General features: G+C 43.7%; 1 protein-coding gene across 1 annotated transcript in view; it reads left to right on the top strand.

The window, feature by feature from the left end:
• Positions 1–9324: 9324 nt before the first annotated feature.
• MKRN2 (makorin ring finger protein 2) overlaps positions 9325–17177 on the top strand; it is a 27960-nt gene continuing 20107 nt past the window's right edge. Inside the window, exon 1 of the mRNA XM_007985266.3 lies at positions 9325–9448. Coding sequence (XP_007983457.1) covers positions 9423–9448 — 26 coding nt within the window. The 5' untranslated portion in view covers positions 9325–9422. The remainder of the gene's footprint in view (positions 9449–17177) is intronic.

Raw genomic sequence — 17177 nt, 5'->3', positions numbered from 1 at the left:
TGAGGTGGGAGGACTGCTTGAGCCCAAGGGGTCTTGGCTGCAGTGAGCCATGATCACACCACTGCACTCCAGCCTGGGTGACAGAGTGAGACCCTATCTCTAAAACAAAACAGAACAAAACAAAAACTCTCAATATTGTTATATTGTATACTGTTTTGAAATTTGTGTTTTTGCCTCATCTTGGAAACTTTTCCACAATATCAGTAATGTAGGTCTAGTTCATTCTTTCAGATTGCACGGGAATCCACATTTTGGTTGTACTACACTTTAAGGCCCAATTGATGCCTGTAGTTCCAAAGATAAGCAATCTTAAAGGGGAGACCCACAGAGAAGGTATCATGGCAGGTAAAGGCACTTCAGGAGAGTTAAGTATTTGACAATGTACATTTAAATAAATTACAGTATGCTAAAATGCAAAAAAGTGCACCTTCAGTGTTATAACATGAGAATGATCATCAGACTCACAGAACTAGAAAGGACCTCAGAAATCATTTCAACCAACCTTCTCTTGTTACAGTGAAGGCAGAGAGGTTATAGCTAGACACAGCTCAGGTGACAAGGACCTGAGATTGTTCATTATTAATATAAACCACATGGTATGGCTGGGCGCAGTGGCTCACGCCTGTAATCCCAGCACTTTGGGAGGCTGAGGCAGGTGGATCACCTGAGGTCAGGAGTTCAAGACCGTCCTGACCAATATGGTGAAACCCCGTCTCTACTAAAGTTACAAAAATTAGCTGGGCGTGGTGGCAGATGCCTGTAGTCCCAGCTACTCGGGAGGCTGAGACAGGAGAATTGCTTGAACCAGGAGGTGGAGGTTGCAGTGAGCTGTGACGGCACCATTGCACTCCAGCCTGGGCTAGAGAGCGAAACTCTGTCTCAAATAAATAAATAAACCACATGGTATTGTTTGTTAGGTTGCTTGAGTGACCCAAGCCACTTTCAATTGAGAATATAATCTTTCTGACACCAACACCAAGAGGTATTGTTAATCTCATGAAAAAGGATTGAGACACCATGCTTTAATAAACATTTTAAATACACCAGCATTTTTTTTAACACAAGCATCTTCAATCCTTTTTTTTTACCGTGTCTCTATCTTAAAAAATCTTATTATAAAATAAAACATAGGCACAGAAAACTACATAAAACAAATTGTAGTTTTTAAAATTTTTTTAAAGGCATTTTATTTTTTATTTTATTTTATTTGAGATGGATCTGTTGCCTAGGCTGGAGTGCAGTGGCGTGATCTTGCCTCACTGCAACCTCCACCTCACAGGTTCAAGTGATCCCTTTGCCTCAGCCTCCCAAGTAGCTGAGGCTACAGGCACCCACCATCACACCTGACTAATTTTTTGTATTTTTAATAGAGACGGGATTTCACAATTTTGGCCAGGCTGGTCTTGAACTCCTGACCTCGTGATCTGCCTGCCTTGGCCTCCCAAAGTGTTGGGATTACAGGTGTGAGCCACCACGCCTGCCCTATTTTATTTATTTATTTATTTATTTATTTATGAGATGAAGTCTTGCTCCATTGCCCAGGCTGGAGTGCAGTGGTGCAATCTTGGCTCACTGCATCTTCCATCTTCTGGGTTCAAGCGATTCTCCTGCCTTAGCCTCCCAAGTAACTGGGATTACAGGTATGCACGACTGCACCCAGCTAATTTTGTATTTTTAGTAGAGACGTGGTTTCACCCTGTTGGCCAAGCTGGTCTCAAACTCCTGACCTGAAGTGATCCACCTGCCTCAGCCTCCCAAAGTGCTGGTATTACAGTCGTGAACTACCATACCCAGCCTATTTTATTTTTTGAGACAGGGTCTTGCTCTGTCACCCACATTGGAGTGCAGTGGCACACTCAGTGCTCATTGCAGCCTCAAACTTCTGGGCTCAAGGGATCCTCCCACTTCAGCCTCCCAATCAGCTGGGACTACAGATGCATAACACCACAGCTGGCTAATATTTTAATTTTAATTTTTATAGAGACAGGGTCTTGTTATGTTGCCCAGGCTGGTGTTGAATTCCCGGGCTCAAGCGATCCTGCGTCAGGCTCACAAAGTGCTGGGATTATAGGTAGCGCCCTATAATTTTGACTTGAAGAACTCCTTTTAGTATTTCTTATAGGGCAAGTTTTCTAGTGATGAACTCTCACCTATTAGAATGGCTAAAATCCAAAACACTGAGAATACCAAACCCTGGAGAGGATGTGGAGCAACAGGAACTCTCATTGCTGGTGGGAATGCAAAATGGTATAGTGATTTGGAAAATAGTCTGCCAGTTTATTACAAAACTCAACAAACTCTTACGTATGACCCAGAAATTGTGCTCTTTGGTATTTACTCAAATTAATGAAAACCTATGTCCACACAAAAACCTGCACATTGACGTTTACAGCAGCTTCATTCATAATTGCTAATACTTGGAAGCAACCAAGATGTCCGTCAGCAGGTGAATGGAAAAACTGTGCTACCTCCAGACAAGAGACTATTGTTCAGTGCCCAAAAGAAGCGAGCTATCAAGCCATGAAAGACATGGAGGAAACTTAAATGCGTATCGCTTATGAAAGAAGCCACTCTGAAAAGGCTGTGTACTGTATGACTCCAACTATATTAAACTATGGAAAAGGCAAAACTGCTGAGACAGGAAAAAGACCAGTGGTTGAGGGAAGGGAGGGATAAATAGGCAGAGTACAGAGAATTTTTAGGGTGGTGAAACTACTATAATGTGTCATTGCACATTTGTCAAAACCCATAGAATAAGCCTGGGCAAAATAGCAAGACCCCATCTCTATAAAAAATTTTTAAAACCTAGCCAGGCACTTGTCCTCCAAGATGCCCACTTGGCCCTCTTCCAAGTGTATTTTACTTTCTTTTCATTCCTGTTCTGAAGCTTTTTAATAAACTTTCACTCCTGCTCTAAAACTTGCCTCAGTCTCTTTTTCTGCCTTATGCCCCTCAGTCGAATTCTTTCTTGTGAGGAGGCAAGAATTGAGGTTGCTGCAGGCCTGTACAGATTCACTGCCAGTAACTCGGACACCTGCCACCGATAACATATTTTAGGGCTGGGTAACTCAGACAACTTCCTCTGCTAACATAGTTTGCTGCCTGACTCGGATACATTCCCTAGTAGACACACATCCATTTGATTCCTTAAAGCAAAGTGTACCATTCCAGTCAAAGCCTTGGTAAAATAACCAGTTTCTTCACAGTATCAGTAATACAGGTCTAGTTCATTCTTTCAGATGGCATAGGAATCCACCCATCAGTGGGACATGACAGAAGCGAAATCCTGCCCCTGTCTCCCTTGGACTTGGTTGCATACCGCTTTCACCAACCCAAGGAGCCACTCTCCTGCCCTGACAGCTAGCAAGTGGCCAAGACCCTCAGAACAACCACCACCACCCCTCTGTCATTACATTTTATTTAAAAAAAAAAAAAAAAAGATGGGTGCAGTGGCTCACGCCTGTAGTCCCAGCACTCTGGGAGGCTGAGGCAGGTGGATCACTTGAGGCCAGGAGTTTGAGACCAGCCTGGCAAAAGTTAGTGAAACCCTGTCTCTACAAAAAGTACAAAAATTAGCCGGGGTGTGATGGTACGCATCTGTGGTTCTAGCTACTTGGGGGGCTGAGGCAGGAGAATCACTTAAACCTGGGAGGCGAAGGCTGTGGTGAGCTGAGATTGTGCCACTGCACTCCAGTCTGTGCAACAGAGCAAGATTCCATCTCAAAAAAAAAAAAAAAAAAAGAAAAGAAAAAAGAAAAAACTATTGAATAATGGAAAATAATCCAAAGGAATATATGAAAGGAGAAAAAAAGAACAAATAACAGATTGTGTGAATAGAAAATAAATATCTTTCAATGAAGGATTTATTAAGAAAAAAGGCCAGGCATGGTGGCTCACACCTGTAATCCCAGCACTTTGGGAGGCCAAGGTGGGCAGATCACCTGAGGTCAGGAGTTTGAGACCAGCCTGGCCAATATGGTGAAACCCCGTCTCTACTAAAAATGCAAAAACACAAAAATTAGCCTGGCGTGTTGGCGCATGGCTGTAGTCCCAGCTATTCCAGAGACTGAGGCAGGAGATTCGCTTGAACCCAGGAGGTGGAGGTTGCAGAGAGTTGAGATCACACCACTGCACTTCAGCCTGGGTGACAGAGTGAGACTCTGTCTCAAAAAAAATAAAATAAAAAAGAAAAAAAAATCAAGAGGATACATTTAAATCCAACTATATTACATTTAGTGTAAATGGACTAAATGCTCCGATACAAAAAACAAAGAAGGCCGGGCGCAGTGACTCACGCCTGTAATCCCAGCACTTTGGGAGGCCGAGGCAGGTGAATCACTAGGTTAGGAGTTCAAGACCAGCCTGGCCAAGATGGTGAAACACCGTCTCTACTAAAAATACAAAAAATTAGCCATGGTGGGTGCCTGTAATCCCAGCTACTTGGGAGGCTGAGGCAGAGAATTGCTTGAACCCTGGAGGCAGAGGTTGCAGTGAGCTGAGATCATGCCACTGCACTTCAGCCTGAGCAACACAGCGAGACTCTATCTCAAAAAAAAAAAAAAGCTTTCCAAAACTGCCATAAAAAATGAAATCCAAATGGTTTTATATATAAGAAAGCAATGAGATCTTTTCAATTTTTTTACTTTTTATATTTATTTATTTATTTATTTATTTTTAAGATGCAGTCTCGCTCTGTTACCCAGGCTGGAGTGCAATGGTGCCATTTCGGCTCACCAAAACCTCTGCCTCCCAGGTTCAGGCAATTCTCCTGTCCCAGTCTCCTGAGTAACTGGGATTACAGGCATGCGCCACCACACCTGGTTAACGTTGTATTTTTAGTAGGGTTGGGGTTTCTCCATGTTGGCCAGGCTGGTCTTGAACTCTTGACCTCAGGTGATCCACCTGCCTAGGCCTCCCAAAGTTTTGGGATTACAGGTGTGAGCCACCCACCATGCCCCACATTTAAATCTTTAATTAAAAATCTTCCTGCAGGCTGGGCGTGGTGGCTCACGCCTGTAATCCTAGCACTTTGGGAAGCCGACGTGGGCAAATTGCTTGAGCTCAGGAGTTTGAAACCAGCCTGAGCAACATAGTGAGATCTCCTGTCTACAAAAAATACGAAAATTGGCCAGGAGTGGTGGAGCGTGCCTGGCGCACACCTGTAGTCCCAGCTACTTGAGGGGCTGAAACCAGGAGGTAGAGGCTGCAGTGAGCCAAGATCGCACCATGGCACCCCAGCCTGGGTGATGACAAAGTGAGACCCTGTCTCCAAAAAAAAAAAAAAAAATCTTCATGCACAGTAAACTGCAGGCTGAGGTGGCTTCCATAGTAAATTCTTCCAGACATTTAAGGGAAAAATTAATACCCATATTACACAGATGTTTCCAGAGAGTAGAAAAGAAAGACTTCCAAACTCATTTTATGAGACCAGCATATCCCAGATACCAACCCTTGGCATGGACATTATAAGAAAGGAACTCTACGGACTAATATCTCTCACACACAAGGATGCAAAAATTCGAAACACAATTTTTAACAAATAGATGATTTATAGAAAATATATCATGGTCATGTGGGGTTTATCCTGAGCAATTGGAGAGGGTTAACATTAAAAATCAATCAGTATAATTCAATACATTACCAGTATAAAAGGGAAAAACAATATAGGTTTCTCAGTTCATGCAAAAAAAAAAAAAAAAAGTGATAAAAGTCAAGATGTGTTCACGATAAAAATGCTAAGAAAACTAGAAAGAAACTTAACTTGGCAATGGATAGCCTCAAAAAAATATAGGACTAACATTTTAATTAAAGTATTAGTTTAATATTTTAAACTTAAATATTAAATAATTTTAAATTAAAATATTAAATATTTTCATTGACTCCAGGAACAAAATAAGATGTACACCATTATTACTTCTTAACATTATTCTGAAGGCTGTAGACAGTGCATGCAATAAAGCAAGGAAAAGAGAAAGATATAAAGATGAAAAGCAAGCAAAATTGTCATTATTTGCTGATGGCGTGATTGTAGAAAATCGATAACAACCTACAAATAAACCATTAGAATTAATTCAAAATTTAGCATGGAGCTGAATCCCAGCTCAGTGTACAAAGATCTAGTGTATTTCTACATATAAGCAACAAGCAATTCGGAAATTTTAGGAATATCGTTTGAAATAGCATCGAAAACTGCATCTAGGGACAAACCGGCACACAAAGAAAACGAAAGCTTTGCAAGACCCTCGGCGCGTCTGCGCAAAGGGTCTCTGTGTCTCTACGCCCAGATGGCCGTTTTGAGTCTCGAGCTGGGAGCCACCCTTCTCTTCTGTTTTCTCAGCGTCTTCACCCGCCTCCATCTGACACGCCTTTTTCCCCTGTGTGTTTGGTAGCAAAGTTGCTTTTCCTATGGGCCGAGAACGGGAGCTGGTGGTTATCTAAGCAGACGTAAAGTTTTATGCGCCCCTGCTGCGGGCAGGAGCGAGTGGCCCTGCGTTCTCTGCCAGCGTGGGTTCCCTGCGGGTGAGGAAAATGAGTTCCACTTCCCCGGTAGGGCAGGACTTGGTGTTTAGTGCCAGATAACAGAAGAACCTCAAGCGGAGACTGCTTGTATCCTTCGGGAAAAATCTAAGTGCTAAGTACCATGACAGTGGCAGGAACCAAGCTGTTTGGTACAGCTTGTGGAAGTGCACATTGGCTGTCGTTGATTCAGTGTTTTATTATTTTTTTCCATATATGTATATTTTGCCCATGACACAGCCCTCAGGAGATCCTGAGAACAATCTAGTGTGCAGACACCCTAAAGGGGACCAGCAGTACAAGGCTGATGAAATAACTTATGGCATAGTCGTACAATGGAATACTATACAGTTCTACAAAAGGAGGAAGAGGCTCTATGTACTGATATGGAAAAATCTTCACTGATTATGTATGCTGTGCAGAACAGTATGTATGTTATCTTTTCTAAAAAGGGTAGAAAATATGTATATTTAAAGAAATATATTTGTGTATATTTAAAGAAATTCTGGAAAGATGTATACAAAGTTTGTAACAGTGGCTAGGTTTTGAGTTTTAAAAAAATGTTTCTGCTTTTTGTTTTGAAGAGGCGAGAACTAAATTGACAGGAGACTGAGACTTTTCACTTTACACTTTTAAAATATTTGAACATAATAACATTCATATCGTGAATGTATTCCATAAAGAATGAGATAAGCTGAATTTTAAAAATAAGTGGCACGGGCTGGGCGTGGTGGCTCTCACCTGTAATGCCAGCACTTTGGGAGGCCGAGGCGGGTGGATTGCCTGAGCTCAGAGGTTCGAGACCAGCCTGGGCAACACGGTGAAACCCCCTGGCTACTAAAACACGAAAAAATTAGCTGGGCGTGGCAGCGTGCGCCTGCAATCCCAGCTACTCCGGAGGCTGAGACAGGAGAATTGTTTGAACACGGGAGGCAGAGGTTGCAGTCAGCCAAGAGCAAGACACTGCAGTCCAGCCTGGGTGACAGAGTAAGACTCTGTCTCAAAAAAAAAAAAAAAGACATGGAATTTTTATGAGCATGAATTGCATGGATCAAATGTGTTACGAATTAAAATGCAATATTCAAGACACTGAAAACAAAATTTCCAGTATACTTCCACATTCCTGAGAAAAATTTCAAAAGTTCTAAGTAATTGGAAGTATATACCATGCTCATTCATTGGAAGTCTCAATATTTTTATAGCAAAGTAAAAGAAGAACATACAGCTATATATACATAACATGGAAAGATCTCACAGATATAATGTTGGTCAAAAGAAGGCAGACAAAAGCGTAGGTACTGAATTATTATTTATATGAAAGTCAAGAATAGTTAAACTAATTTTTAGTGATAGAGATGAACCCAAGCAATGACTTTTGTAAAGTATTGACTGGGAAGGACCATAAGGAAGCCTTCTGGGGTGTCGATGATATCCACCCCCACCCCCCACCCCCCACCTTTTTTTTTTTTTTTTTTTTAAAGAGACGGGGGCTTGCTTTGTGACCTAGGCTGGAGTGCAGTGGTGTGATCACAGTTCACTGTAGCCTCGACTGCAGTGAACTGTGCTCAAAGGATCCTTCCGGCTCAGCCTCTCCTTACTCCAGCACTTTGAAGTTAGTCGAGCATGGTGTCGCGTACCTGTATTCCCAGCTGCTGGGGAGGTTAAGGCAGAGGATTGCTTGAACTATGATGGCGACACTGCCCTCCAGCCTGGGCGACAGAGCAAGACCCTGTCTCAAAACAAAACAAAAAATTCTTTATTTTGATCTGGGTGGTAGTTTCGTGAGTGTATGCATGTGCAAAAATTCACAGAATGTGTTTTGTGCACTTATATTGTGCCATGTTATGTATCTCGAGTTTTTAAGCAATGAGAAACCATTGTAACATTAAAAGGTGAATGACATGATCCGATTTATGTTTTAAAAATAGATTTTTACCTGGAGCGGAAGCCAAAAGACCAGTTAAAAGGCTATAGCATGGCTGGTCGGGCGTGCACGCCCGTAATTCCAGCTACTTGGGAGGCTGAGAGGCAGGAGAACCTCTTGAACCCGGGAGGCGAAGGTTGCAGTGAGCCGAGATCGCCCCACTGCACTCCAGCCTGGGCAACAAGAGAGAAACTCCGTCTCAAAAAAAAAGAAGAGTTATTGCATGGTGCTAGGTAGAAGGGATGGTTGTTTCGACGAACGCTGACGGTGGAAAGGGGCAGAAGAGGACGCATTGGACAGAGGTGTGGGAGCAGAATCTGCAGGGTATAGAGAGCTAGAGGGAAGTGTCAAAAATAACTTTTGGGGTTTCCATCATAGGAAATGGAAGACGAACAGCACAGGACTGGCAGGAAAGAAAATGAAGACTAAAACGTGTGGAAGTAGAGATTTGGGGAAAGAGCAGTTGGGAGAGGGCTAAGGAATTTCCTTAAGTGGAAGGCGAGGTCCGGCGGGAACAGTTGAGGCAGGGCTTGAGAAGGGTGCCCAGTGAGTGCAAGTTTGAATGGGGAACCTGGGATTAAGAGGAGAGGCGGGAGTTTGCCCCAGGAGGGGTGAAGTGCCTCGAAGGAGGCGGGAGATCGCTAAGGAATACTCTTGGCGATGGGGGCAGAATCGGAGGCACTAACAGTAGGCATAGGGATAAGACTGGCAGGACTAGGATGCCAGCCAGGCTCCGCCCCGGAGGCCTGGAAGTGCGGGACACCCAGAGCAGGGATGCCGGGACCGCCTGCCCGACCCCCGGTGCGGAACCAATTGTGACGGCGGCTAGGTTACCCGCCGGCGCTACAAAGGTGCCACACCGACGGGGCGGCGTGCGCCGGCGTGACGCGGCTACGCGGGATGGGCCGGGCCAGGGCCAAGGCCGAGGCGGCAGCGGCTGCGAGAGGCGGCGGCACGACAACGGTCCTTCAGCCCTGCCACCATGAGCACCAAGCAGGTCACTTGCAGGTCAGTGCGCGGGTGCCAGGAGCGCCGGGCCACTTCAGGCCGCTCCCCCAGGCCGCAGGGGTGCCGGTGCGCGCCAATTCTGCCGCTCGGGAACCTGAGGCTAGAGCGGGACTCGAAAAGTTACTCAGCTGTTAGCAGCGGGGGCTTTGCGAGGCAGAGCGAGCGCCGGCCAGAGCCGGGGATCCGGGGGATGCATGAGTGAGACGCGGGGCGAGGCCAGCCCTGGGGGCTACGCCGCGAGTTTGAAGCGTGGCCCCTGTGGGCTGGGAGGAAGGACGTCCTAGCCAGGGCCGTGCAGGATGCTGGGCCTTGTGGGGAGGGCTCTGAGGCTTACGGTTTAACTGGAAAAGACTTGGAATTGATTAAAGGGACCCCAAGAGGACGGTTACAAATGGGGATACCACGTGGGAGTAATTTGTTAATAGATTATAAGGGCCTCGAAGTTTGGAGAATCCAGATGCAATCTAAACTTGCAGAGAGTTAGCAAGTAAAAATTGTTGTGTGGAAAATAATAACGACAGATAGCATTTTCTGAATATCGGTGAAGCGCCCTGCATATTTCCAAGTGCTTTATATTCATTATCATCAGACTTCACAGTAAGACAACTTAGTAGTTATTATTACCATTTTACAGTGCAGGAGACTGAGACTGAAAGAGGTTGACACTCTTATCTTACTGAGAGAGCCATTTACGAGGAGAAATGCCACGGTAATGGATGGTTTGTTGTAGAAAATAGAAAGCCAGATAGCTACACTGCGACTGCTCCTGTGAAATAGAATAGTGTGGTTGTGTAACACCCTCATTCCTTGGTCAGCTTGTGGCTTACTGGTAATGGAGTCTAGTCCTATTGAATTGTATGTTTGGAAAACGAAAATTGAATTGTATGCTTGGAAAAGGCAAATTTCATTTAATATTTTTTTTGTGGGAAACATTGCTAAAAAACAATTGTAGAGTTTGTGGAATAAACAGTTTATTTTCTGTGTTGTTACTTCTCTTCATTGGTATGAATAGTTGAGACGTGACTGTGTAATAAGTTTCCTATTAGTATTAGTGTATATTAACTGTTCAATTTATCCAAGGCCCAGGTGGCTTATGTTAAGCTGTTGTCAGAAATTTGCACCTAGTGTCTATAAGAAGACTTTTACTAGGTTATTTGTACTAGAAGGTGTTTTGTGAAGACGGGTTTGTGTGTGTTTATGTATTTTTATTTATATAAAGTTTCTCCTACTGGAGGAGGTATTCCTAGGTCATTGTGCACTGTAAAGCAGCTTGTAGCCACCTAGAAAAATCTCTCTATTCCTCCCCTCGCTCTATAGTTTAGTTCCACCATTTATTCCCGTACCTGATCTAAGAAGTGTCCACAAAACAGTACACATTTATGTAATAATGCTTTATAATTGAATCTCAACTCTGTAGTATCTTATTTTGCAAATAAGGAATCTTATGCTCAGAAAGACTTGACATTTGCCTAAAATTTCACACCTTAGTAGAGGCACAAGGACCTAAATCAGGATCATCTTGGTTTTTCCTTGTATACCTGGAGATAGCTGGACCTGAAAGCTTTAATTCTGTTTCCCAAAAGGGGTGTTCTGCAGGATGTTGCTCCATATAAATGAAGATTGGGTTGGAATGTTGAGAAGGGATCACTTCTGTTTAAGTGCTAACTAATGTTTGTTGGGGACTTACAATGTGCTGGGGCTCTTAGGTGCTGTAGTGTATAATCCAGCAACCAGCACTATTCCACAGATGGTAAAACTGAGCTTCAGCATTGAAGTCACTTGCCTAAGGTCATTTAGCTTCCAAGTGGCAGAGGTATGAAATCAAAGTTCATGCCCTCATAGACTGTAGGGCCTTCAGATAAGTGTCAAAATGCTAAATTAAAATTTCTTTACTGCAGGACTTTTCAAAGCTTTTAATATGTTCCCATGAAAGGAAACTCATACAAGGATACGTAAAACTGCAAAGACATTTACTCACAAAGGGGTGTAAAGGAGTCAGGGCTCCCGATGACTGCCTTGTCAAATAAAAAACATAACAGGTGTTTAAGTGAGAAAAACCCAAATTACCAAGAGTACCAAGTTTACATTAGTGTGTTTACCATAAACTTTTCTCCAGCTTATCTACCGAAAGCTTTTCTTACTTTATTATCTCATTAACAAAAGGCTTATCTCCAGATATTGATAATTTATAGGAAATGTTCAAGGTATGATTTATTTTGGGGACCAGATCTAAGCAGGGTGGTTTTTTTTTTTTTAATTTCAGGTCACAAAGTTTTAGGTTTGTTTTCCTGACTGTAGGATGTGATGTACATGTTTATTTTGAATGACAGCAGAATAATGTCAGTTTTGCTTTCAATCTGTTAGGTATTATGTCTCTCCAAGAGATGCTTATCAAATGCTAGCAGTCTCAAACCTAATGACAAAGACACTCCGTGTTTTTATTGCCTGGAATGGTCAAAATGACTGCTTGTACAGTTATGCTGTCAGTCAGCTCTCCTGATTCCTTGACGTGCCACTCTATCCAGAATCTCAATCTGTGCATCATTTTTGCTGATTCCCCTCCCCTACAACCATCTCCCTGTCTTTCAGTCTGTTTTCCAAGCCCTGGGGGAGGCCCTTATTATAGCTTGGTAACCAGTTTATTTCACCCTCTCCTTTTGTGATAGAGCTTCCCTGCATCTCATAATCACTATTAGAAGACATAGGATTTCATTGTCCTAAGATAGTCAAGCTTCGGGCTTTTGATTCTTTGAAAGTCACAAAACATGGGGGATCTTTTCAGCTGGCAGGGGGTAGGAAGAGTTTGAGCCCCAGGGTTCGGCAGTTCTAGATTCTAATCCTCATACCACCTGTGCCACAACTGCCTCATCTGTGAAATGAGGATAGTAATACCTAACCGGCAGGGCTGTTTAAAAGTTAAATAATAGCAACAAACTATTTATTTTGTATTAGGATGAGCACTTACATGCATTTTCTCAGTTAAACGTCCCAGTAGTTTATCAGAGCAGTCTGTGAAGTAAGTGCAGTTATTATAATCACATTACAGATGGGGAAACTGAGGCTTGGTGATTTAAATAACTTGCTCAAGGTCACATAGCAAGCAGTCTGACTTCAGTGTCTTCACCACCACACTGTACTTCATTTCATCCCCACCTCTAATCAGTACATTTATTGCAAGCCTGCCACAGTGCCTACCATTTGCTTCCTTCCCCCTCAGCGGATCCGCTGTTACAAGGATTACAGCCATAAAATTTTAGCCTGTGAAAATATGTAGGAAAATGTAAAGAAAAAATGACACTGAGGATGCAAATTACCTATATATTTGGAAGTGATTTGCAAAAGCGTTTTGCTAAACAGAGAGGCAACATTGAAGGGCCTGTAAGAAACCAGATTGATTGTTTCGCTCAGCACTGCTGCTGCTGGAGCTGCTGGTGGTTCTGTGGCTAGCAGTGAACCTGATACGCTCTGCAGTGTATAATAGCCATACTGTCTGAAACAGTCTTTTGGGGTTACCTGGGTTAACACTCCTTTGGAGTGTCCCCCAGAAAGAACCTACCTGCTCTGAGTCTCCAGCTATGCACTTCACCCGCCTAGTCATCTCTCCCCTCTTCCAGTTCATGTCTTGGTCCTCTCTCTTGGAAGATATGAGGGGCAGTTTGTCCATCAGGAAGGGTTAGCAGTTGGAAATTCATTACAAAGTGCAACATGAAAGAGGCTTGGAGTAAGATCAGTATAACATAGATGGAGAGGAATGACTATAAGCACAAGACAGAGATGCCCCAAAGGACAAGCAGGATGTGCTCTAGGTGGCTTTGTGCTTGTCACTGGGGAGTGTAAATGGTGACATATGCTACAAAAATAGGACTGGGCTGACTTCACCTCTTACATAACTCTTGTTTCACACTTGCCTTTCTTGAAGGCAGTGATGGTGGTCTAGAAATTATTTTTGAATCTGTTTAAATCTCAGCTCAGTCATTTACAGAAGCGAAGTGGCTTTTATGAAGTCACCAGCTTATAAATGGCAAAACTAACTAGAAGCTCTGGTTGGCAGTTAAATATTTGTATTTTAGTGGAAGAGATGATTAGTGCAGTTTGGAAGGCAAGTTTTCTGGATCGGACCTATGGAAGGTGGAGGTAGAATTATAAAAGGCATCCTTGTAGGAGACCACTACCTAAAAAAACTTTCCTTTTGTCTGCCTTGTTAACAAATAGTATCTGGTAGAGGGCCTGTGGTAGTCTTCCACCCTGGTTCTTTCAAGAAATTTTCTGTTCTAATTTCTTCAAAAGAAACAATACAGTATTGGCTGGTGCAGTGGCTCATGCTGTAATCCCAGCACTTGGGGAGGCCGAGGTAGGAGGACCACTTGAACCTTGGAGTTCGAGACCAGCCTGGGCAACATAGCAAGATCCTGTCTCTACCCAAGAAAAGAAAAGAAACTATACAGTATTTATTAGATATCACTTTTGTGTAACTGCGTGTGTTGCCACTTTGAACCTGTCCTCTTTCAGTATTTATGAGTTTACTAATCCTGATACCTCTTTGTCATTCAGACTTGGCTCTTGGCACTGATTTTTTTTTTTTTTTTTTAACTATTATACCTTCAAAGATTACCATGTTTGAGGACAATTGAAATATTGCAGTCTTGAGTAGCATTTCTCAAAAAGAATTCTCAAACTGCTGAGATGTATACTCCACTTTTGTGTTTGGGATCTCCAAGACCACCCCAAATCCAGAAATTGTCTAGAACTGGGACAAGTGGGTCCCAAGATTCAGCTGTACTCAAGTCTGAGATTATTACCATATCTAGTAAGGGATCAAAGCCAGATCATGAGGGCAGAAGACACAGGGGGTCTGGAGGAGCCTGGGTGCAGGCTTCCTGCATCTGTCCCTCCCTGAGAGGGCCACACAGCAATGAAAATGCAGCAACATGTGCCCAGGGAAGCCCATTAGAGATTCAGTGCCCAGGCTGGTCACCTAGGCCAGCTCTGCCTAGCATGAACCAAAATTCCAGACTCCCAGAAGGAAAGTAGGTTTTTAGCATGAACTACATTGTACATCAGGTTAGACACAGCGAACCACTCTCCATCATTTAGGGAAAATTTTGTATCTGTGTGGAGAACTGTTACTAGCCGAGTTCCCAGATGCCAGGCAAGGGGCAGCCTCGGAAGCAGACCTTCCCAAGGATAGCAGTCTCAGATCTGCTATGTAACTCTCTTCTGTGTATTTATAAAATCGGTATTGTAAATAACAGAAACTCTAAGTTTCTAACAAAAAGTGCCGTTAGTTTCCCAGCTTCTGTCTGTGCTTTTTTAAAAAATAAAACTATAACAGCCTTATGGCAAATTACTGCATAATGTCTGATCTAGTGCAGTGGTCCCCCACCAGTCCATGGCCTTTTAGGAACCAGGCCACACAGCAGGAGGTGAGCAGTGGGCAAGTGAGCAAAGCTTTATCTGTGTTTATAGTCACTCCCCACCACTCCCATTACCACCTGAGCTCCGCTTCCGTCAGATCAGCAGCAGCATTGGATTCTCATAGAAGCACTAACCCTATTGTCAACTGTGCATGTGGGGGATCTTCGTTGTGTGCTTCTTATGAGAATCTAATGCCTGATGATCTGTCACTGTCTCCCATGACCCCCAGATGGGACCATCTAGTTGCAGAAGAACAAGCTCAGTGTCCCACTGATTCTACACTATGGTGAGTTGTATACTTATTTCATTATATATTACCATAATAAAGTGCGCAATAAATGTAATGTGCTTGAATCATCCTGAAACCATTCCCCATCCCACCATTCCGTGGAAAAATTGTCTTCCATAAAACTGGTCCCTGGCACCAAAAAGATTGGGGACTGCAGATCTAGTGGTATGCCACAAGAGGGTGCTCCGTGGAGAAAGCCTATCTGACTACCTGGCAAAGGCTGTAGGATGGCACCACTGTATAGTCACTTACGTCATGAGGTCCAGTTCTCATTTCGTAGGCTCTGAAATTTGGTTCTGTTAGTGTACATAGGGGCGGCTCATACTAGCCAAACTCATGAGAGACTGACTTATATACTAGAATATCCTTTTATAATTTCCCTGGGAAAAAATAAACTGTCAGGTATATCTGGTCAGCACTTCCTCTGCTTTTGGGGAGAGGAACAGGTGGAGAATTCTCGTCAGAGGTTTCTGATTAGGGCAGATGTGCAGCATGTTCACTAGTACCTTTCTCTGGAGACACCAGCAGTCTGGGCCTCTTGGGCCTTCCTGGAATGCCATACTATTCCCTCCTGTTGTCTAGTTCTTTTTTCTTTCTTTTTTTTTTTTTTTTTTGAGATGGTGTCTTGCTCTGTCGCCAGGCTGGAGTGCAATGGCGCGATCTCAGCTCACTGCAGCCCTCTGCCTCCTGGGTTCAAGCGATTCTCATGCCTCAGCTCCCTGAGTAATTGGGATTACAGGTACCCACCACCATGCCCAGCTAATTTTTGTATATTTAGTAGAGACATGGTTTGCCCATGTTGGTCAGGCTAGTCTCAAACTCCTGACCTCAGGTGATCCGCCCGCCTTAGCCTCCCAAAGTGCTGGGATTACAGGCATGAGCCACTGTGCCCGGCCTTCCTGTTGTGTAGTTCTATTCTGTTTTCCACTTTCAGACAACACCGTATAAATGGTTAGGTTAAGGCTTTCTATTTCTGCTTGCATTTAGTAATATTCTAGCTGTGCCTTCCTGCAGTTATTCCCAAACATTCTTCATTAGAGAACAGATGTTCCCAACTATATCTTCCAGAGCACTAGCTTGAGAGGATCTGGGGCCCCAGATTGGGAAGTGCTATAGCATGTGGATGCCACTAGTGAGTGAGCCTGGGGGCTGGAGGGTATGAGGAGGCCTTTTGGATCAGCCAAGACTCATGCTGGTCCATGAAGGAAGGTAGGTTATAGTAATTCAGTGGAATGAAAGATATGGGCTACTGTGTTTTACACAAGGGCCACGATGGGGATGAAGGCAGCATGACAGGGAAATTGATTTTGTTGGGGAAAGGTCAGGGCTATCTGGAAAGACCAGACTTGGAGTCCTCGTACCTAGCAATTAAATCTTCTGTAAGTCACCTCACCTCTCTGAGCGTTGGCTTTCCTATTTGCAAAAATAAAAAGAAAAATATCATATATCTTACCCTCAAGGATCACTACTCTTAATATGCTAGTATATATCTTTCCACATTTTATTTTGAGACAGGGTCTGCCTGTGTTGTACAGACTGGAGTGCAGTGATACAATCATAGCTCACTGCAGTCTCCAATATCCAAGTTCAAGTGATCCTCCCACTTCAGCCTCCCTAGTAGCTGGGACTACAGGTGCACACAACCACAGCTGGCTAATTTTTGTATTTTTTGTAGAGGTGAGGTTTTGCCATGTTGCCCAGGCTAGTCTTGAACTCCTAGGCTCAAGAAATCTGCCTGCCTCATCGTCCCCAACTGCTAGGATTACAGGCATGAGCCACTGTGCCTGGCCCCAGAATTTTTTTTTTTTTTTTTTTTTTTTTGAGATGGAGTCTTGCTCTGTTGCCCAGGCTGGAGTGCAGTGGTGTGATCTCGGCTCACTGAAACCTCAGCCTCCTGGGTTCAAGCAATTCTCCTGCCTCAGCCTCCCAAGTAGCTGGGATTACAGGTACCCACCACCATGCCCAGCTGATTTTTGTATTTTTAGTAGAGACGGGATTTCGCCATGTCGGCCAGGCTGGTCTTGA

The sequence above is a fragment of the Chlorocebus sabaeus genome, chromosome 22, assembly GCF_047675955.1.
Source record: "Chlorocebus sabaeus isolate Y175 chromosome 22, mChlSab1.0.hap1, whole genome shotgun sequence".
Lineage (NCBI taxonomy): Eukaryota > Metazoa > Chordata > Mammalia > Primates > Cercopithecidae > Chlorocebus > Chlorocebus sabaeus.
The sequence above is the reverse complement of the archived record's forward strand: the minus strand, read 5'-3'. Positions and strand labels throughout refer to the sequence as shown.